Source organism: Cloeon dipterum, chromosome 4 (assembly GCF_949628265.1).
Source record: "Cloeon dipterum chromosome 4, ieCloDipt1.1, whole genome shotgun sequence".
NCBI classification, from domain to species: domain Eukaryota; kingdom Metazoa; phylum Arthropoda; class Insecta; order Ephemeroptera; family Baetidae; genus Cloeon; species Cloeon dipterum.
In genome coordinates, this window is record NC_088789.1 from 20,604,342 (window position 1) to 20,625,453 (window position 21,112).

Below are 21,112 nucleotides of genomic sequence, written 5' to 3' on the forward strand. Positions count from 1 at the left end.
ACGCAACTGGCATAAATCTGGAAGTCAAATTTCGTGCCAATACCATAGCAGATGTTTCTTTCACAAGAAAACAAGGTCACTGAATTAAAAAGAATGTATTTGTTGTAATAGCAACTCTCGTATGACATGTGTAAAAAATAGATATCAAGCAGAGAAAATAATCCGAGTGATCTCATCAAATAAACATGACAAAAAGCAACAGTCGCTCAGCAAATAAAATACGCTGGGCTAATTTTGTTACTGTAAAATGACTATGCTAAAGTCTAATTTCACTAGAATATTCCACTATCAAATAATATCGATTTTGAGGCATGGTCCCATTGAAGATTCTCTTTTAAATGCAAAAATTGTCGATGAGGTAAAGTATTTAAAATACGCACAGGGTAAGTACAGCAACAGTATTAACAAGGAATCCCGCATACCTTCCAAAATAAAAATATTTCTTGCATAATTTATTTGGTTAGTGCTTTCAGCACTAGCAATAAAGGCGCAGGCCGTTAAGACAAACTCCTTGTCTGGCCCAAAAAATATGAAATTAGAAAATTACCAACGAATTAAATTAAGGTGATCTCCAAATTATTTTTTTTATTGGGCAATTTTCCAATCATTGTTTAGTATGCAGACTCTACTATCGTGGGGCCCAAGTGGCCACAGAGTAGCCTTATTAAATAATGTTATTCAATCACGATATTATTGGGACACGGAGTTTTTGCAAGTTCTTCACTATCAGGGGGTAGCCCATCTCAAAACAGATGAACAAATAACAAATTTATATAATTTCATGATTGATTAATAAAATAATTGAAATATTAAAAATCTAAAATTTAAAATAATGTAGCCAATTTTATTAGCTTTTATGATGCTTAACGTATTTAGTGTAAATTTTAAATTTAATTCAATTTGATTAAATTAATTTACAATATATTATATATTTTTTGATTAATTTAAATTTTAAATGAAAATATTTTCAGCCCATAACTAGAAAACAATGCCAGGCAGAAAAATTTTGATTGGTAATTCATATTTACATCACAATGTACCAATTTGATGCAAAAAATAGTTAGGTTTCGGAAGGACAGCGGAAATTCCTCGTAATTGAGGTTTAATTTGGGGAAGGCACCTTAAGCGGTGAGAAGGAATGTTTACAATTTGGAGCGCACCACTTTTGGAACCATTTCTTGCCACCAGCTGGGCCGTTCAAAGACACCAAGGTTTTGGTAGAAGGTGGCTTGCAGATTCTTGTAAATCTGGAAAATAAATTTTATGAGTAAAACCAAGTAATTTAATTATTTGAGAAGTAGTACCTCTCCGTCTGAATGGCCAATGGCAGAATTGAGGATGAAGTCAGGAGGGGCCAGTGCGTCAGCCAAAGCAACTGCTTCTTTTTTCAGGTCTCTGCACAACAGCAAAATTCCCTCTCGAACGAACTGTGCAGCCTCAGGACCATTTGCATAACCACCTGAGAAAAGTAATAAAAATATATAACTGGTATAAGGTTTTCCACATGTTTGCAGTCAGTTTCAAATTAAAAAATGGATTATGTTCATGTTTATGAGACGCAAGTTTAGATTTTTCAGAAGAAAATTACATTTTTCATCAATTATTGGTTTCCCTCAAGAAAATAATTTTAGTAACATGATTTAATATTACTTCACGTTAAAAAAGAAAATACCTTCGTAAAGGGTGGCCAGGTGTTTCTCTATACTCCAGAGTCCAAAGAGAGTGGCAACTTTTTCTAGGACAGCTATCAGCGATGGCTCGGCTGACTTTTCTTTCACCTCGCGCCAAAAGAGTAGCAGACAGTAATGCTCGATGTAGGCCAGCGAGAGGGTGCGGGCGTGGAACACCTGCGATTCGTTGCGCGCTGTGAACGGATGGCTGCCAGCGGCCAAGTGCGACTGGAGCAGGGCCTCAGTTTTGCCCAGCAGATGACACATCAACCATTGGTACATCTCGAGTATCGCTGGAAATGTCAGAAGGGAAAAAATGAACTCTCACTGATTGTAATATTAAAAACATCATATTTAGAGTTATCAGCCGAGACGGCTGGCGGGACCAGCTTAGCCGAATTTTTTGCTCACCAGCGGCTGGCGCGCCTGACAATAATTTAAACGTGAAGTTTGATAGTGCTTAACAGCCTGCAGGGCCAGAAGACATTTTTTTTCTCCCGCACTTTTAAAATTTTGACCCTTTTTCACTGGCGGCTGCCCAAGTGACCCTACATTTGCCTACTGGCGCGGTGCAGCATGGCTGGCTGAGACCTCTAATCATACACTTCTTATTATATTGCAGTCATTGTCTTTTAAATTGGCTTCTTTAAAATGGAAAAAAATATCTCGAGATTGACTATTTTTCTTCTTAACACAACAAAATTGCAAGGACTTTCTTAAATTATTCACTTATTTGCCTTTTTACTTTATTTAAATTATGCTACTGGCCTCACCTGATATCCCATGCATTCCCTTCGAGTAAAAATTGAAATTTAATGAATAAATAACTAACAAAGAGGAAGAAAATAGAAGAAAGTTTTGACAATTTCATGCCTTAGAGCAAATAGATTTTTCTTACGCTCAGGGTGGAGCAAATCCTGTACGGACTTAGCAGAAAAACTGAGTTGCTCGGCACGGTCGATGTCTTGCAGGAAGTGCACAGACCCAAGCGGCGAGCTGAATTGGATTCTATTTTTGCCATTGCGCTTCTTCTCAGCCCACAACTGCAACAGCCAGTTGCTAGTTTGCTGCAGCAGCACGTTGTTGTCGCCTTCGTAGGTGCAATTTGCGTCGTTGTCGTTCCTCAGCTGCCCAAATCCAGCAGCTAGAAAATTACGTTCATAATCAAAATTTATGTCTGTTTATATTTATACAGTTTACGCCATTTTCTTTGGGCAAAACGTCTTTTCACGATTTTTAAATATACGGTTTTCTTAACAGAGTTAAAGAGTTTACTTCTTCTTGTAAAAAAATTTTCATACACAATCATTTTGTGTCAGGGACATCTTATCTAACCTCGTAAATAGCCGTGTCCGCCACAACACTCTCGACACTCTTGAATGCCATGCTGTGCGTGCCAGCTGCAGAGCGGTTTCGCTGACGACAACAATGCATGAATTTCCATCATCACATCGGCCTGAAAGAGGCCAATTTTAGCTGAAGAATTTTAGCTAAATCAAACTTAAGTATTTTCCCTACCAAATTAGCCCGGTCTTCACCCATCATGAGACGAAGGGTAAAATCCATATATTCTCTTATCACCAGGTCTCCAAAGGAAGAGAGCACAAATGAAGCACACAAGTAGGGAAACAAGCGCCATTGCTAAACAGAAAATAATTTTGATAAAATTTATTAAGTTAATGTCATTTTTTATGCCTGAAATGAGTAATCAGCACTCTACTCTAGAAAAAGCCACTGAATGTAGCAAACAATTTTTTGAGTTATTCTTAAAAAAGATTACCCTTGCCAGAATGCCTTGTAAAACTGGATTTCAGACAATTTTAGAACTTTGTTTTACCTGCAACTGATATTCAATGACTGGCAGCTCAGCCTCGTTTGTCGGTCCAAATTGCTTCCTTGCAGCTGAGTATCTGACTGCGGAGACAATGGCCTTCTGCAGGTTACTATTGCAGAAATTTACAATCGCCACGCGACCGGCGACCAAACTGCCCAAAGAAGCACCTGTGGATTTAAATTCAAGTATTATTAAATTATTTGAAGGGGCAAAAGAATTCACGCACCAAATCTTTTATTTGGATCTTTGAATGGCGTGACGTAATTGCCGTCATCAGTCATGGTTCCAGTTCGATCCAGCAAATTGTCTTTAGGAATGCGGTATTTGTCAAACAGCACAAATCTGGAACAAAAATCATAACGTAAAAACTGGATTCTTGAGATGTTTTATCCACTTGCGGGTCAAATTGCAATTTAAACATAATTTGAAACCAACTTGGCCCTTCTGTTGTGTAAAAGCGCAACGACCAATAACAATCAGTCATAGTCAAGCCCAAGTAAAATATATTCAAGCCCAAACAGGTGGTCCACACTGAAATACGTTGAAAACAATCATAAAAATAGAGAAATAATTGCACAATCTCCCGAATATTTTTTTATCAGTGCAATTAGGTGAAGAGATATGGCTTATTTTGTTTTATGCGTCAAACATTGTAAGTGGTTCAGTGAGCAAACTTAAATGTGCTCACTGAACACAATCAGTGAGCAAATCACTGTGGACTATGTAGAGATAGTCCAAATAAATTGATGAGGACTATCTCTAAAAATTAAACAGATTAAATAAACAAGCAGTTAACTTTTCCTCTCTTAAAAATGAATCACCGTAATGAATAACGTAAAAACGTTAAAACCCACTCATTTTAATCTAATTACCCATTGTCCATGGCGTTGAGGCCGACCTTCTCGCCCATGTCGCCGACGATGACGCCAGGGTAGGGCAGCATTGTTCTCGGATCCCTGATTGGAGTGAGGAACGCGTGCAGACCCTTCTGTTCTCCATCTGGCGTCACCAGCTGGGCAAAGATGGTGGCGTGCGTTGAATACTGACCCAAGCTGCCCACCCAGCACTTGGCAGCCTCAAAATCTGGGGTGTGCAGCACAAACTCCTTGGTTGCTGGATCATATGTCGCTGTTGTGCGAAGTTTTTTTGTGTTTGTGCCGTGAGAGACTTCTGTCATGCCAAAGCAACCATTCAGCTGCAAAAATTAAAATTATAAGAATATGTGAATCAGCATACTATTGCTTTTAAAAAAATTCAGATTAGTGGAAGAGTTAAATTAAATTTTAAATAACTTTTTTTAAATTAATATGGAAAATTTAGAGTCTGCTCTTGGTATAATTTTCTTTGGCTTAATAAATGTATGGGGCAAAATAGCCCTGCAGAACCATAATAGAGATTACTTTGAAACTAAATCTATTATCAAGGCAAAAATTCGTTCCAAGGGGAGAGGAAAAACCAGTTGTAACCCAATACTCTTCACCTGTCGATTTTCAGCCATTTTGATGAACTTGTTGTGCTTTTGAGTGCCCAGACCTTTGAGAGAACTGAGGAAAAACTGGAATGGCACGACGTACTTAATCATCAAACAAGGGTCGTAGTGATTTAGCGCCACTAGCAGGACGATGTACTGAAATCCAAAATTACACCAATAACATAACGTTTTTCTCCGCGCTCATTGTAGAATTCACTTTTCTGGGGTCCCCCATGATGACCTCTTCTGTCAGGAAGTTGTAGTCCTTAATTCGGTGCACCCGGTTGGTGGTGACCCGCCGAAACTCGTCCATGCTGAGAGAGTAGCTTTTCTGCTCGAACAAAGGGTCAGCCTCCATTGTCTTCCAAATTGACATCTAAATTGAGAGAGAGGTTATGTAACGTGTCATCTATTTAATAGCGTTAGCTAACTTTGAATTTGAGTAAATCTTCGCCTTCGACGAAAATTCTTAGCTTTTTCCAGTCAAAGGTGGCCTGTTTTCGGTAGTGGTCCAAAGGGCCAGGTGGGAAATCAGGCAAAATTTCGACCTCATCCTCTGTCAGGTGGCGCAGGCCGGATTTCTCCTCAGGGTCCATGACTGAAATTTTTATTACTTTATGAAATGGAAATAATACTAATGCAACTAGCAAGAGGAAGCGTGGATTTTATTGTTCTCGAATATGCACAGACTTGCCATACAGGAAAACGATAAAATCCCCATGATAATAAAAGTCAGTAATAAAAGCAATAATTACTAAGAAGCGGTTAAAAATTATAAATAAATAATGGAAATTTCAGCTCAGTTGCCAACTCATTAAGCCTATTGTAATTCTGGAGAGGAAATTGCTGCTGGCAAACGGCGAACGTTGCACTGGGCAATTGCCAAACGAAATAAATTAAATCACAGGTCACGAACAGACCAGCCGGGCGTGAGAATTGTCAAAATTCGCTGGGCGAGCAAGGGGCCAACTCTGAAAGAAAGGGGGGACGCGACCCGACCTGCCGACTGCCCCTAAGCGGAGGGGGCCCGCTGCGGCCCGAAACGTACCTGCCGAAGGTCTGCCGGTCGGCGCAGCGCCGAATTTGCGAGCTGACGGCGTGAAAGTGTGGGTGTGGGCTGCTCTGATCACGTGCTCCAGCAGCGGAGGCTTAGCCGGTTGAGACCTGAATCACCTGATGGAACAACTGATTCACCGCGGTGCGGCCGCGGAGGGATAGGTGGGGCTGTGCGGGCCACGGTCGCCAGCGAACACGGTCCTGGGAACGCAAGCAACCCTTCACTTGGCGCTCGGCTTCGGCGCACAACAAGTGTTATCTAATCAAAACGAGACCACTGCTTCCAAGTCACAATCGACCTCACCGAAAGCCACGCCCTTTCACGACATTCGACCTGTTTACGCGCCAAAAGTGCGTGCAAAGATCTATTGGCCGCCATGCGTTTTCAACACTAGAGCACGTTCACACGTGTTGCCCACGACGGTGCTTTTTGACAAGACTGTTGCATAATTGTGTTAAATAATTTATGCTTTTCTACGACTAGAAATCAATCAAAAGTCGTGCTTGTTCTTTAAAACAGGAATGAATCATATTTATATCACTTACAGTCAAATCAACCAGCTGCAAGATAGGACAGATTTAAACAGATAAGGCAAGAGAGTAGCAAATCGTCTCGATAGCGAAAAAATTGCGCATTTCTCAATAACCTAACGCGAATTTCCTTGTTACAAGAAAATGGCAACAGTTCGACAAAGAAAATTTGGGTGTTTGTTGAGCGATGATACCACTGCCAGGAGGAAATTCACCTTAGTAAAATGCGTAAAAGGATTAAAATGAAACAAAAATGATTTTTTAAAAAAAAATCATCGAAGTTTTCCGTATTTTCTGGTATTTTAATGTTTAATTTTCTGGTGAAAATTCTAAAAAGCTCTTATCAATAAGGAAACAGTTTTTAAAGAGCTTATCATTACATTAGCATACTACGTATTTGCTTAAACACACTAATCTTGAACTTATTAAAGTTAAATTGGTTAAACTGTAAATCGTGTAAAACGTTTGAAACAAAAAAGTAAAAAATACGATTGCATTTTTATGAGCAAGATTAAAACCTAATAAAATATTTCAAGCATTAAAGAATGAATTTCCACCAAAGTAATCGAAATTCGAGAAACTCGATACACAGTTTAAAAACATGATATTTTTATTGAAGCAGAACAATTAATCTATCTGCTTATGCTTTTTTGGCATGGCTTATAAACATGTAACACATAAGTAATTATTAAAGGCTGTCATAAGGATTAACAGTACTGTAAAGTAGCAGCCAGCTTGATTCATCGTTTCATAATAAGGCTGTAAATTCTCTGTCAATAAAAATCAGAGACCAAAGAGGCGGTAGAATATCTTTCTTTTTTAAAGAAGAAAACACCGGAAAATGGGATTGAGTTAAAATCAGAATTGATCGACGTATAGCGCTATGAATTGTTGAGAAATGTGTGGATGCTAAGTTAGCATGCTTATCAAATGGTGGGAACTGATTCTCTACTTAAAATCTGATTTAATTTCACAAAAAAGAGTTTCCCTCAAAAGTGTCACACACTGATAATAATAGATCTTGACGAGAAAAATCGAAATTTGTCAAGAAAATATGGCCAAGCACTGTAAATGTTGTATAACATTGGTGAAATTTTAATTTAAATTGTAGCAGTGTCCACTTTTGATTATTGAACTTTGTAGAACAAATTGTAAAAACTATGTAACAATCAACTTTTAATAAATTCTTATCAACTGCAACAATGAGATACTATTAAATGTTTCACACTCATATTTTAATCTTTGTGTTGGACATTACTATTATTGTCAGAATATCAAAAATAATTTTGGTGCACCATCATGATCACCGAGTTAATCCGCAAAATTCTCGACGCAATTTTTGGCAATCCGCAGCTATACGAGCAGCAAGATGCGTTCGAGCGGCTGAAATTTTCCAAGGTGCAGTGCGAGCGGGAGTTACACGCCACCAAAAAAGCTCTGGATGAGCTATCCTTGCGACTGAACAACGTCCAGCAGGCTTATGAGGACGCTGTAGCCGAAAATGCCCGGCTCGATGCCCAGACTGACGATTTGGAGGAGCAAATCACGGCGCTGACGAAGGACTGTCATGCCCTGAAAACCCGATTGAAGGAGGCTCTCGAGGAAAGCCGTGCCGAAATCGAAAAGGTTTGGGATTATTGACCATTTTAAAAAATTTGAGAATGGCATAGTGGTGTTGACAGAGTAGATTAAGAAAATTTCGAGCCAGGATGCGGAAAAGAACGCTCTGGAAATGGAAAAACTCAGAACAAGCTTAAAAGAAGTGCAGCAACAGGCCCAGGAAGATTTTGTTGCGAAGCAGCGACTCGCTGACGAATTAGAAATCGTTAGGACCAGCCTTAGAGATCTTCAGAACAATTGCAGCGTCTTAGCTGAGGAAAACTCTGTCCTAAAAAGGGAGGTTGGTGGAAAGAACGACAAAATTTGCATTCTTAAGGAGCAGCTAAAGGAGAAAGACAAATTAGTGGCAGAAAATAACTCAAAGGTTTTTGCAGAGTGAGTATATTAATATTGCCATAGCGTAATATTTTGATTTTTAAATGCAAGAATTTTTCATCAATTGTAAAAAGATTTAAAGTTTATTTTATGCGATTTATATAGTTTTTTTGTTTTTGGTATTGGCGTTAAAAACGTAAAATTTGTGGGATTTAACTCAGAATCAGCACTGATTAGTGAATTTTTTCTCTCATAATTCCTCTAATAGCTTTCCATATCCTACGTTAGTCCACGCAGAGCTTAATTATTCGTAAATTTTAATTTAAAAAAATGTTTGCATGAATTTTATTTTTTTATGTAAATTATAGACTTGGTGAAGCTTTGGTAAAGATCGCAGACCTGGAAAAACATGTTCTTGAAAAGGACCAGGAACTGCTGAGCGCTAAAAGAAAATTTTTGGAAAGGGACGAAGAACTGGAAGAAGCGTTGAGTATGCACGAGAACACCAATGAGTTCTTGATGAACGGAGGAGACATTTCAGGCGACGGCGCAGGACAATATGATAAATTCAATAAAATGTTTTAAACAACAGCATTGCAGCAAATTGAGGAGAAGCTGTTTAATTATCTGCTTTAGAAACACTCATAAAATTGATTGCGTTGTTTATTCTGTATGATATAGCTCCTGTTTGACGAGCCAAAGGTTGCAGGGTACACTTAAATCCAAGAGTTGAGTTATATTAAAGCTCTTATTTCCAATTGCCATATTTATACTCTCTCCGTTTTTAGCCGTGTTAATATCTTAATTGCACTCGTTTAATGATTATCAGTTTGGTCCTGTCAAAAAGTAATCTTTTTTAATCAAAAAGAAAACAGCACTCGCAACTTCTTTGATCCAAATTGTGGCTCTGTTGCAAGGTAGATTTCTAGAGAGCTTATATAACGCAACTTTGATAAGAATATGTATAAAATGAGCAGAATAACAGTGCGGACACGGGCATTTGAGTTGGACAACCATGGCGCGCGTGGCAGTAGCACTCACCCTATTCTTGGCTCTCGCCAATGGTTGGTTTTGATAAATAGACCAATTTTTTCCTTTATTGTCTGTATTTTATTAGGCCAGGGCACATTTCGACTCTCTAACTACTACCAAAATGACATGGTCCTGCAGATGGCACCAAAGAGGTCACTTATTTGGGGATTTGGCGAAGTTGGAGCTCGCATTGAGGTCAATTATGAAAACATTCAAATCGTCGCTGGCGTAGATGGTATTTTTGGGTTAAAAAATTCTCTATTTTTGTGTAATAAACGCTTTCTATTTAGCTGACGGCACATGGAAAGTGTCTATTCCTGAGCACGATGCAGGTGGCCCAATAAACTTTGAAATCATTCATGTGAGTTTAAAAATAAAACAAAAGGTACAATGTTTAATATTTTGATAAATAGAACAACGTGGACACGATCAACTTGTCTGCCTGGTTTGGCGACGTGTGGGTCTGCAGCGGCCAGAGCAACATGGAGATGACCATCAACCAAGTAAGTTATATAAAATTTAAATTAACTGGTCTCTTGAATTATTACTAAATTTAAAAAAAAAATAGATTTACAACGCCACTGAGGAGACGAACACTGCCATCACCTACCAGAACATCCGCCTGCTGCAACTGGCGAATTCTTTCTCTTTAGACACCGAGCTGGCCGAAGCAACCAGCTACTCCATCCCTTGGGGCGCCCCCAGTGCATGTACGACAGCTTTTCCTTTTTCAAATTCCACAACTGAAAATTAATTTTCCACAGCTAACGTCCCTGGATTTTCCGCCCTTTGCCTTCTTTTTGGCGAACGCTTGTCTCAAGCCCTGGGCAACTCGCGCCCCATTGGCCTGATCGACTCTACTTGGGGTGGAACTCGCATCGAGGCTTGGTTCTCACAAAGAGTTCCCATCTACTGTCTCACTCCTCCAAATGACGGGTATATACGATTTATTTAATTGATTAAATCCTGACTTTTTAAGAAATTTTTAGAAGTTTAAAATTTCCAAAATAGAATAGAATATTTATTAAACGCCAACGGCGTACAACTATTTCCAGCATTTATATGAGGCAGCTTTGGTTAAAGTCAAAGGTTTTAAAGGACAATCAAGAATGTGGTACATACTATACAGATCAGCATTACAATAACTACATTTACATTTGTCGGTAATATCCAGGTGAAAACAAGAATTTGTGCAAATAAGAAAATGACACCCATGAAATGTATATCTGGTTAACATGGAACGATCCTTACAATTCGTTTTCTTCCAATCGGTATTTAACATTGCGGGAGTATAATAGAATTTTGGATCAATATTTTGCTTTTTAATATTCATATTACTTACAAACTTGACAAAAGCTTCGGAACAATTGAGAGAGAATTTTGATTTTAGCTCATTTACGAATAGGTCGGTCTGTACAAGTTCATAAACCAATCTCCAAAATTTCCAAAAAAAAACCTTAATTAATAATTTATTGTAACCCAGAACTGACGCTAACTCCGAGTCTGCCTTGTGGAACGCTATGATCGCCCCTCTGACCAAGACCTCAGTGCGGGGAGCCATCTGGTACCAGGGAGAGAGCAACGTCGGTTGGAACCCTGGCTACTACGCCTGCCACATTGCTGCCTTGATCGAGGACTGGAAAAACACTTTCTACGATGCTAAAGTGGCCGCCGAGAACGGTGTTGCTTTTCCTTTCGGAGTTGTTCAGGTTGGTCTACAGTCTATAAAGTAAAACTGTCGTTTTTCACCGCAAACCTATCCCTCAGATTGGACCCACTGAGCGCGGAGAGGACTACGCCTGGGGCGCCCTCCGTTTCCACCAAACCGCCGACCGTGGTGTCATACCCAGCGCTTTCATCCCTGAAGGCTTCTTTGCCACTGCTTACGACTTGACTGACCGAGATGCCCCCACTGGAGAGTGAGTGTTGATCAATCAAATTTCATGTGGATAACTAAATCAAATATTTGTCCATGCAGCATTCACCCCAGAGATAAGCAGACTGTCGCTGACCGCTTGTCCAACTCGGCTCGCAAATTGATCTACGCAGAAACCTTCAGTGCAAACGGCCCCGTTGTAAGTTTAATTCATTTCATACTAACTTTTTTACTCACAAATTTTCTGTCTCTATTCTAGCCCATCGACTCTTTCTTCGAATCTCCAGACCGTTACGTTATCGTCTATGACAGAAATATTAGGATTGCCGGCACAGAGGGATTCGCTGTGAGTGTTATCACTTTGTTATCAAAATTTTTAGAAACTAATTTTCGGCAATCATTTTTTAGTTCCAAAGGGCTGATGGCACGTGGAGTCCTACCACCATCGCCACATCCACTGCCAACTCCGTTTTTGTGGCAGTTGATGCCGATGCCGTCCTCCTCACTTACGCCTACAGGGCCACCGTGTGCGAGTATAAACAGTGCGCCGTTTACTCCAATGACGCGGAAGATCTTCCAGCTCAGGTCTGGAACTGGGACCTAACTCAGGCACGTCGTCTTTAAGCTATAAAGGAATTTGTTTTTAAAACAATAAATGATTTTATACAAAACATATAATAATTGTCATATTTATTTTATGCAAGGATTTTTAATTATTTCCTTATGCCGTCTGGATGAATTAATGTGAGGCTTCTTCTAATATCTTTACAACCTAATATGATAAAAATTATTTGAAATCAATCCCTGGCACAAATATTGCCAGTGAAAGGCGGGCGGAGGAGTGAGGGTGATTCCTTCGATCCAATCCATCTTTCGCTCTTCTTTGTCTGGCAGAATAGTAAAACTCTGCAAAATACTTGCCATGAACACAAACATCGTGTGGTAAGCGATGAAGTCTCCGGGGCACCTTCTTTTCCCTAAACACCAAGGTATTAAATTAAAATGAAATTAGTTGATTGCCATGCGCAAAAAATCTCGTTACCAAGTCCAAAAGGAACCCTCGCTCTTTCGTCGATTTGCACTTCTGTCCTATCTGCATTTAGGAATCTATTTAGGCAGAATGTTTGTGGCTCATCCCATTGCTCTTCGTCCCTGACAGTGACTTGATCGAGAACTGGGATCAATACCGTGTCCTTGATTTTAAACAAAACGTTCCAAATCGATGAAATTGTTTCAATTCATTCAATTAAAAACCTTTGGAATTTGGTAGTGTAGCAATGTTGTGTCTCTCATGGCTCGGCGTGCAACTCCGATCGGCACGATTGAAGAGAAACGAAGTGTTTCGAGATTAAAAGCACGCATCAGCGGCATCCTTAAAATATTTCATAATACATGAATTTCACTTGCAAAGGAACTCGTGCTTGTTGTAATAGTCCATGGTGGGAGCTACGTTTCTTCCGATAACCCGATCGATTTCTTCCTGCAGTTCTTTTTGCAAATCCTGCCGCTCAGCCAGAAAGTGAAGCATGTTGCCTATTGCGTCGCTTAAAGTAATCATTCCAGCCATGAAAAGATCCATCAGCGTTGTCATTAACTGCTTTTCTATAAAAATTTTAAAATCCATAATTATTTACCAGCTTCAGTGTATAAAATATACCAGTAAAAACCTGGCTGGGCTCTTTTTGTTTGCGAATCTCAGCCAGAAAGAGGTCAACTAAATTGTTATGTGGTACGTTTTCATGAAAATCTTGCTTGTGTTCATCAATTATTTTCTAAAAAAAACAAAGTTACCTCTAACAGAGAAAATTATTAATGTTACCTGAAAAAACTGTTGCATTGGTTTAATTGCATTCCTTAAATCAGTGAAACCCGACGCATTAGGTGCAATAAATCTTATCCAGGGCAGGTGGCTTATGATTCCTCCTGCCCCATCAATATTTCTCAAAAATGATGTTTCAGAGTTGAGGATGTGAACAAATTTGGCCTCTTCATATTCAAATCGTTTCCCAGCAATAAGCATCCACTGGCTGTTTAGTACGCACAATTTGAACAGCAAGTCCAAGTTAACAGGTTTTCCCATCTACAGTATTTGATTCAACATATATTTTATTGATCATGCTTCTGTTTTTACCTTCATTGACGTGAGATTTTTCAAGTACTTCACCATCTCCGAGGCCTCTTCAGTAATGAAAACGTGCATGTCTCCTTTTCCGGCGCCAACATCCCTCAGAGTTTTCATGGTAAAATTTCGAAGCGACATGCAAACAGGGCCGTCAGCAAAAGTAATGCCTTGTTAAACTTTAAATTTTATAATAATTGTAATAAAAAAATTATCTCACCTAATTTTTCACCAAACGTCCTCATCGTAAACACATATCCATTTGGTCGACCCTGAAACTCTTCCCTCGTCAGTACATCTTTCATGATTTCGTAATCAGTGATGACCACACTTAGGCTCTGATCGAGTTTTAAGCTGTAGACCGGACCGTATTTTTCCGAAAGTTTTTCAAGAGCAATAAACAAATAGCCATACTTCCTTTTAAGGCTGTAAACGAGATGCAGGTTTCCGATAATTGGGAGCCATTGAGGTCCTGTGGTTACGAATAAGAAATTAATAAAAAAAAAATAGTTAGACACGTGATCATATACCTCCAGGAAAATATTTTGGCCGCTTACACTCGCGGTAAATCCAGTGGAAGAACAGCACAAAAATAAGGGTTGCGAGAAGAATGCTAGCCAGCGCATGATTGCGTTTCCTTTATGATAGTTGTAATGGCAACTAACTAGTTTTTCTAGAATATTTTTATTTGCAATAGCTGCAGCAGCTATTAAAATGAAGACTACTTGCATTATTTTAATTGCGTAACCGACGCCAACGACTGAGCTTTGCTTTTTGATCAAACAATTCCATTCGCTATAATAGTGTATTTTTTATCTCCAGGGCCATAACCCTTGACCCAGCAAAACATTGATATTTCTGATTGGCCTGCTCTCATTACTATCTACTCGTCTATAGGCTATTTCAGATGAGACATGAAAACAAATCTCATAAATTATGTAATTATAATTTAATCTTATCGTCTACTTATTTAATTTGAAAATAGGGTGTTGGCAGTAAGCTTTGTCGATTAGCTTATTTCTTATCAGTCTTTGTGTTTAAACACGTTTGATTTTATTTTTCCCATCATCCGTATTTTATTCATTTAAAAAGAGAATTATCATTTTCTGGTAAGACAACAATTATTGGAATAAACGTACAGTAACACAAATTAAAACTGGTGAAATTAATCTCTAGCACGAATACTGCCAGTGAAAGGCGGAGGAGTGAAAGTGATGCCTTCCACCCATTCCATTTTTCTTTCCTTTTCTTCGTCTGGTAAAATAGTGAAACTCTGCAAAATGCTTGCCATGAACACAAACATCGTTTGGGAAGTGATCAAATCTCCAGGGCACCTCCTTTTCCCTAAAAATATGATTTTATGAAATTAATATCGCACACCTAGTATAAAATCTCTCTATACCAAATCCAAATGGAACTTTTTCCCTCTCGTTAATTTTCAACTCCGCTCTGTCTGCACTAAGAAACCTATCTAGTTTAAACATTTGTGGCTCATTCCAATACTCTTCGTCCCTGACAGTGACTTGATCAAGGACAGGCACCAGAACGGTGTCCTTCAAGCAGAACACAGAATCATCAAAATTAGATCAGGCTTTCTAATAAAACCCATTCTACCTTAGGAATTCGATAGTGCAACAGAGTCGTGTCTTTCATTGCCCGGCGTGCAACCCCAATTGGCACGATTGACGAGAAGCGCAGCGTTTCAAGATTGAAAGCACGCATCAGCGGCATCCTGATTAATTAAAATGAAATTCCAAAATTATTATTAAGTGGAAATCTTGCTTGTTATAATAATCCATGGTGGGCAATGTATTTCTTCCGATGACTTGATCTATTTCTTCTTGCAACTCTTTTTGCAATTCCGGCCGCTCAGCCAGTAAGTGAAGCATGTTGCTCATTGCGTCACTTAATGTGATCATTCCGGCCATGAAAAGATCAAACAATGTTCCCAACAGCTGTTTTTCTATATCAAAATTAAATTACAAAATTTTTCTCCAGCCAAAGTGTGTGTAAATATAGGCACCATTAAAAACCTGGCTGGGCTCTTTCTGTTTGCTTATCTCGGCCAAAAATAGGTCCACCAAATTATCGTGCGCTGCATTGACGTCAAATTCTCGCTTGTGGTCGTCGATAATTTTCTTTTAAAAATTAATCTCATCAATGTAAATATTGATTGTCTGCTAGAAATGAAATTTAACCTGGAAATACTGTTGCATTGGCAGGATTGCATTATTTAAATCAGTAAAACCCGACGCATCAGGTGCAATAAATCTTAACCAGGGCAGGTGGCTTATGATTCCTCCTGATCCATCAAAATTTTGTAAAAATGATGTCGCTAGGTTGAGAATTTGGACAAATTTGGCTTCTTCATATTCAAACCGTTTTCCGGCAATAAGCATCCACTGACTGTTTAAAATGCACAATTTAAACAACAGGTCCAGCGCTATGGGGTTTTCCTCCTATTATTTTGAACCAGATTATTTGAAATATAGGGCATGTTCTTGTATTTACCTTGCTTGAAGTTTCCGCATAGTGAGTTTTCAAGTATTTTACCATCTCGGAAGCTTCTTCAGTAACGTGGCCATGCATATTTCCTTTTCCTAAGCCAACATCTTTCAGAGTTTTCATGGTGAAGTTTCGGACCGACGTACAAACTGGACCGTCAGCAAAACCAATACCTTTAATTGTACATAATCACATTTTTACTCAACCGGTATAGGCACTAAAAATCTCGTCATCTCACCTAATTTCTCGCCAAACGTCCTCATTGTAAAAACAAATCCATTGGGTCGACCTTGAAACTCTTCCCTTGACATTGCATCTTTCATGATTCCGTAATCAGTTATGACCACAGTCAGGTTCTGACCAAGTTTCAAGCCGTATACTGGACCATATTCTTCTGAAAGTTTTTCCAGAACAGTGAAAAAATATCCATGTTTCTTCTTGAGAGTGTCAATAAGATGCAGGTTTCCGATAATTGGAAGCCACTTAGGTCCTGAAAAATATTAAATTATTATTATAAAAAAATAAAAGAGTTGTATGCATTCTCATTCACCTCTAGGAAAATCTTTCGGCCGCTTACAATCTCTATAAAGCCAAGTGAATATGATCACTAACAAGGTAGCGAGGAGTATACCAGACAGCATGCTGAAGTTTCCTGCGTGAAAGTCAAGTCGCAAATAACTAGTTTTACTTGATTCGCTGTTTAGTTTAACAACAGCTGCTGTACAAATAATACCTACTTGCATCAATGTGATTGCTTAATGATGGCAAATACTGCGTGTAGCTCTATATGAAATCTACACTTGGACAATTTTAATTTTCCATTGGTCGTACACCTTTTATAGAGAAATGTTTATCTTTATGAAGGTGAAACAATGACATTCACCAATCGTTCAGCAAAGTGATTCAAGATAAGCAATGGACTATGGTATAATAATTTTTATAAAGTACGTTTGGTAAAATCGAACGCAGAAGAGTAAAATAGCTGTTTTAAAAATTCAGTTAATTATTTTGAAACTTTGTTTGCAAATATTTACCTTTGCTGTTTGATATGACAGCTCATCTGCGATAAGTTCATTCCAAAGATAACGTGGCGACATTCATTTGGACAGTCATGATGCGCGTTGCAGCAGCATTAGCTTTATTTTTGGCACTTGCCAATGGTCTGTTTTCAATATCAATTAATTTTAATCTTCAAATGAGTAATATTCTTAGGCCAAAGTACATTCCGCCTTGCCAATTACTACAAAAATGGCACGGTACTTCAAATGGAACCAAAGGAAGCAGTCATCTGGGGATATGGCACGCCTGGAGCCTCCATCCAGGTCTTCCGGACGGGCTATGAAATCAACGCTTTCGTGGAATGTTTGAGCATTGCGCGCAATATACTTTATTTTATTAATCCGTGATTGGCTTCTAGCCGATGGCACCTGGACTGTGAATCTTCCTCAAGAGCCAGCAGGAGGGCCTGTTACCTTTGATATTATTCATGTAAAAATATTTTATTTCTTAAAAATAGGATTTCATTAAATTAAAAAACAGGATAGAACTGAAAGTGTGAGTTTTGACGCTTGGTTTGGCGACGTCTGGGTCTGCAGCGGCCAGAGCAACATGGAAATGACAATCAGCCAAGTAAGCAAATCGCCCTGAAATTTTTAAAAAACTTTTATTTAAGAATTAAAAAAATCGCAGATCTTCAACAGCACAGAGGAGACGAATAACGCTCTCAGCTACCAAAATATTCGCTTGCTTCAAGTGGAGAGAATTTACTCGACAGACACTGAACTCGATGAAGCAGTTTATTCTATTGCTTGGGAAACCCCCAGTGCATGTACAACAAATATTAAAATCTTTTATGGCGTTTAAAAAGAAATCTTATATTGGCAGCCAATGTGCCATATTTCTCCGCACTCTGCATGCTCTTTGGCGAACGATTGTCTCAAGCCCTGGGCAACTCGCGCCCCATTGGCTTGATCGACTCTTCTTGGGGAGGAACTGACATCGAGGCTTGGTTCTCACCTAGAGTTCCTATCTACTGTCTCACTCCTCCAAATAATGGGTAATTGGTCCATGGAAATAATTGAATTAAATAATTTGTGTAAATTGTAAACGTGGATTTACTCAAAATATACGTCCAGCATTGACCAAAATTCGGAATCGGCTTTGTGGAACGGCATGATCGCCCCTCTGACAAAAACCTCAGTTCGAGGAGTCATCTGGTACCAAGGAGAGAATAATGTCAACAAGAACCCCGATTATTACTCTTGTCATATTACTGCCATGGTTCAAGATTGGAAAAAAAAACATTTCACCAGGGAAACGTGAGCGCCGAAAACGGCGTCGCTTTTCCTTTTGGCATTGTGCAGGTAAGATGAAGAAATAAAATAATTCAACACTGTTGCTCCCCTTTAAAATTAGATCGGACCCACCTTGCCTGGACTTCTTGGCAATTACAAATGGGGCTTCCTCCGCTTCCATCAAACAGCCGACCAAGGCGTCCTGCCCAACGCATTTTTGCCGGAAAGCTTTTTCGCCACGGCATACGATCTGACTGACCGAGATGCACCTACTGGACAGTCAGGGCTAAATTTCTAATTTTACTTGCAAATTTATTTTTTTGCTCTGCAGAATTCACCCTCGAGACAAGCAAACCATAGCAGACCGTCTGGCTAAGGCAGCACGCAATTTGATTTATGGAGAAAATTTCCACAGCAATGGACCCACAGTATTAAATTATTTTTACTTAACAATCAGATTTAAAAAAAATTTTGTGCAGCCTATCAATTCGTATTTTGCATCCCCTGGAATTTTCGTCATCACCTTTGATAGAAACATAAAAATCGTCGGCACTGACGGTTTTACTGTGAGTCCCATTTATGTGCTTGAAACATAATTAACTGACAATGAGGTAAAAAATAGTTCCAAAAAACAGATGGCACGTGGAGTGCAACTTCAATCGTCAATGCCAGCGCAAACTCCGTTGACGTAGCCATTGAAGCAGACGCTGTGCTCCTGACCTACGCCTTCAGGGCCACGGTGTGCGAGTACAAGCAGTGCGCAATTTATTCGGACGACGATGAGGATCTTCCCGCGCAGGTTTGGAAGTGGGACTTGACACAGTAAAGTTTTTTGAAGAATAAATATTTTTCAAGAGTTTAAAAGACTTTTATTTATGTTTGTGCTCATTAAAAATGCAAAAAGCTGCTTGAGCCCAATTTCTCTTTTGGTTTTGTTTTATATCCCGATTTAAATTGGAATCATTAATGCAAACAGTATTTTTTACTGGGGAATTTTATTAAGAAAAATGCTGGTGATAATTTTAGGTATATGTTTATTTGCTTGGTCAATCACTTCGAACATATCTTGCATAAAATGTACGTTAAAAATACATATATCTCTTAAGTTTCAGAACGTTGTTAAATATATATCATTATAAGGGCTCACAAAAATGGCAAATAGATGTTAAATACGAATAGTGCTTTTTACATAAGAAAATCGTAACAATTTCCTCTATAAAACCATCTAATTTTCCATTATTCATGTGTGTGTGTGTGTTTGTGTCCAAACAAGCAAAGCACTGGCACAGAAAATTGGCACTTTTGTGTCAGCTGTTGACCCGATTGTCTGTTTCCCTTTAAAATTTTTCCGTTTTCAGCGGTGATTGCCGACCTCGATGACGACCCCCGGCCTCGTCGGCGACTCGACGTGGTAGTGCCTGAGGTACGTAGGGGCGGCGCGGTTGCTCTTGGTCACAGTCGTCGTCTCGGTCGATTTGACCGTCTGCGTGGCGACTGCGCCGTTGGCCCTGGGCGACGCCACCGTCTTCTTGGAAAAGCTCTGCACCGTGTTGGTCACCGACGGTCTGATCGGGTCGTCCGAGCTGGACGTGTAGCGCACCGTCTCCGTGTAGTCGCCGTTGGCCGACGTGTTGCGGAACGACGACGACGGCGACAGCATCGTGTTGGACGGTCGCCGCGCAGGTCGCACGCCCGGCGCCAGGTCGCTGCGGAAAGAGCTGCTGTAGGTCACTCGCGACGCCCCGGACGCCGGCCTGCCCGAAGGCGTGTCCGTCGTCTCGATGCTGTTCAGCGTTTGGTACAGTTCCGGCGCCCGGTCCAACAGGCCCTTCATAAACAGTCTCTTCTTTGAATCAACATTTGCTGACGTTTCCTCCTGGAATTAATAATAAAAAAATCAATCAATTTGCATTCTTGATGTGTTTCCACATGATATTTTTTTTTTTAAATTTATGAGTACCAGTATGTGTTTAGGGTTCTATAGAGGTATTGAAATATTCCAGTTTGACGGAAAATGTGGGCCATTTTCACGGAAAATCAGACTCTTTTTCAAATTTACTACGTTTTTGGTTGGATTTTAAATTTTTAATATCTAAAAACGGAATTTTTCTAAATGTATAGGATAAAATATTGCTCTAAGTGTGCGTAACATACATAGAAACTTCCCTTGAGGTCAGATAAGACCATCAGAACAGGTAGGAAATCAAACCCTGGCGTCAGGGCAGCCCACTAGCATTTTATTTAATCAAATTCGCATGTTCAGCCACTTTAACGACGCCTGTATTGATTTGCAAGATTTACACGCCATTAGAACGGCCAGGTCGTTTTCAGAATATTTGCATTTTGGCCCTTTGGAAGCCACCAGGGTGTTTCCCGAGCACCGTGATAAAATAAATAAAAAATTCTCGTAAATAGATTTGAAATTTTATATTTTATGCAGTGCCATAATATGGTGTAGAATTAAATCCACAAAAAGGCTGACTGAGTTAAGAGGAGACCAAATTAATTAACAACAGAGAGTTTTTTATCTGTAGATTGCAATTTGCAAACTGAATCTTAAATAGAGAATTTCCGTCACAGTTAAGCCAAACACAAACTAGATAGATCGTAACAAGAAAAGTATAGATAAGCCACAAAATAAGCCCAAAAACCCATGAGAATTTCGATTTATTTGACTTATTCTTAAAAGATAGTTTTGGCTATAGTTTTTAAAATTCAATATCCAACTCAGGAACCGGTCAATCAACAAGTTAGAGTATGCAAAGATATTAGAAATATGTTTATTTATA

At 39.2% G+C, this 21,112-nt stretch overlaps 7 protein-coding genes across 9 annotated transcripts in view; 3 read left to right on the plus strand and 4 right to left on the minus strand.

The window, feature by feature from the left end:
- Positions 1-80: 80 nt before the first annotated feature.
- Positions 81-6,335, minus strand: LOC135942798 (peroxisomal acyl-coenzyme A oxidase 3-like). Its single transcript, XM_065489111.1, has 13 exons — positions 6,024-6,335; positions 5,407-5,573; positions 5,193-5,351; positions 4,985-5,131; positions 4,377-4,699; positions 3,731-3,846; positions 3,508-3,671; positions 3,189-3,311; positions 3,006-3,126; positions 2,569-2,814; positions 1,673-1,963; positions 1,305-1,459; positions 81-1,247 (listed from the first exon to the last, which is right to left on the minus strand). Exons 2-13 carry the CDS (start codon positions 5,569-5,571, stop codon positions 1,143-1,145), a joined length of 2,115 nt encoding a protein of 704 aa, XP_065345183.1. The 5' UTR covers positions 5,572-5,573; positions 6,024-6,335; the 3' UTR covers positions 81-1,142.
- Positions 6,336-7,367: 1,032 nt separating this feature from the next.
- Positions 7,368-8,577, plus strand: LOC135943926 (myosin-3-like). The gene is made up of 2 exons (XM_065490595.1): positions 7,368-8,188; positions 8,250-8,577. Exons 1-2 carry the CDS (start codon positions 7,862-7,864, stop codon positions 8,559-8,561), a joined length of 639 nt encoding a protein of 212 aa, XP_065346667.1. The 5' UTR covers positions 7,368-7,861; the 3' UTR covers positions 8,562-8,577.
- Positions 8,578-9,410: 833 nt separating this feature from the next.
- LOC135943925 (sialate O-acetylesterase-like) lies at positions 9,411-12,086 on the plus strand. Its single transcript, XM_065490594.1, has 11 exons — positions 9,411-9,561; positions 9,615-9,764; positions 9,820-9,890; positions 9,943-10,032; positions 10,098-10,239; positions 10,294-10,465; positions 11,013-11,238; positions 11,297-11,448; positions 11,508-11,604; positions 11,665-11,751; positions 11,814-12,086. Exons 1-11 carry the CDS (start codon positions 9,513-9,515, stop codon positions 12,027-12,029), a joined length of 1,452 nt encoding a protein of 483 aa, XP_065346666.1. The 5' UTR covers positions 9,411-9,512; the 3' UTR covers positions 12,030-12,086.
- LOC135942434 (methyl farnesoate epoxidase-like) lies at positions 11,646-14,316 on the minus strand. Its single transcript, XM_065488554.1, is given in 9 exon segments — positions 11,646-12,382; positions 12,448-12,598; positions 12,660-12,777; positions 12,827-13,007; positions 13,063-13,177; positions 13,225-13,694; positions 13,745-13,996; positions 14,055-14,137; positions 14,309-14,316. Coding segments are annotated over 9 exon segments (1,590 nt in total). The 3' UTR covers positions 11,646-12,170.
- A 254-nt stretch (positions 14,317-14,570) lies between these two features.
- On the minus strand, positions 14,571-16,787 carry LOC135943427 (methyl farnesoate epoxidase-like). The gene is made up of 10 exons (XM_065489951.1): positions 16,763-16,787; positions 16,580-16,681; positions 16,268-16,519; positions 16,036-16,202; positions 15,723-15,983; positions 15,548-15,662; positions 15,307-15,487; positions 15,139-15,256; positions 14,927-15,077; positions 14,571-14,868 (listed from the first exon to the last, which is right to left on the minus strand). The coding sequence occupies exons 1-10, from the start codon at positions 16,770-16,772 to the stop codon at positions 14,690-14,692; spliced, it is 1,536 nt and encodes a 511-aa protein (XP_065346023.1). The 5' UTR covers positions 16,773-16,787; the 3' UTR covers positions 14,571-14,689.
- A 353-nt stretch (positions 16,788-17,140) lies between these two features.
- LOC135943428 (sialate O-acetylesterase-like) lies at positions 17,141-19,180 on the plus strand. The gene is given in 12 exon segments (XM_065489952.1): positions 17,141-17,189; positions 17,242-17,391; positions 17,447-17,517; positions 17,569-17,658; positions 17,719-17,857; positions 17,914-18,085; positions 18,165-18,321; positions 18,324-18,392; positions 18,445-18,602; positions 18,655-18,751; positions 18,803-18,889; positions 18,946-19,180. Coding segments are annotated over 12 exon segments (1,443 nt in total). The 3' UTR covers positions 19,150-19,180.
- Positions 19,181-19,340: 160 nt separating this feature from the next.
- The window catches only part of chas (chascon), a 51,126-nt gene continuing 49,354 nt past the window's right edge, over positions 19,341-21,112 (minus strand). For all 3 annotated transcript variants that reach the window (XM_065491878.1, XM_065491879.1, XM_065491877.1), the window contains one exon: positions 19,341-20,199. In XM_065491878.1, coding sequence (XP_065347950.1) covers positions 19,678-20,199 — 522 coding nt within the window. In that variant the 3' untranslated portion in view covers positions 19,341-19,677. The remainder of the gene's footprint in view (positions 20,200-21,112) is intronic.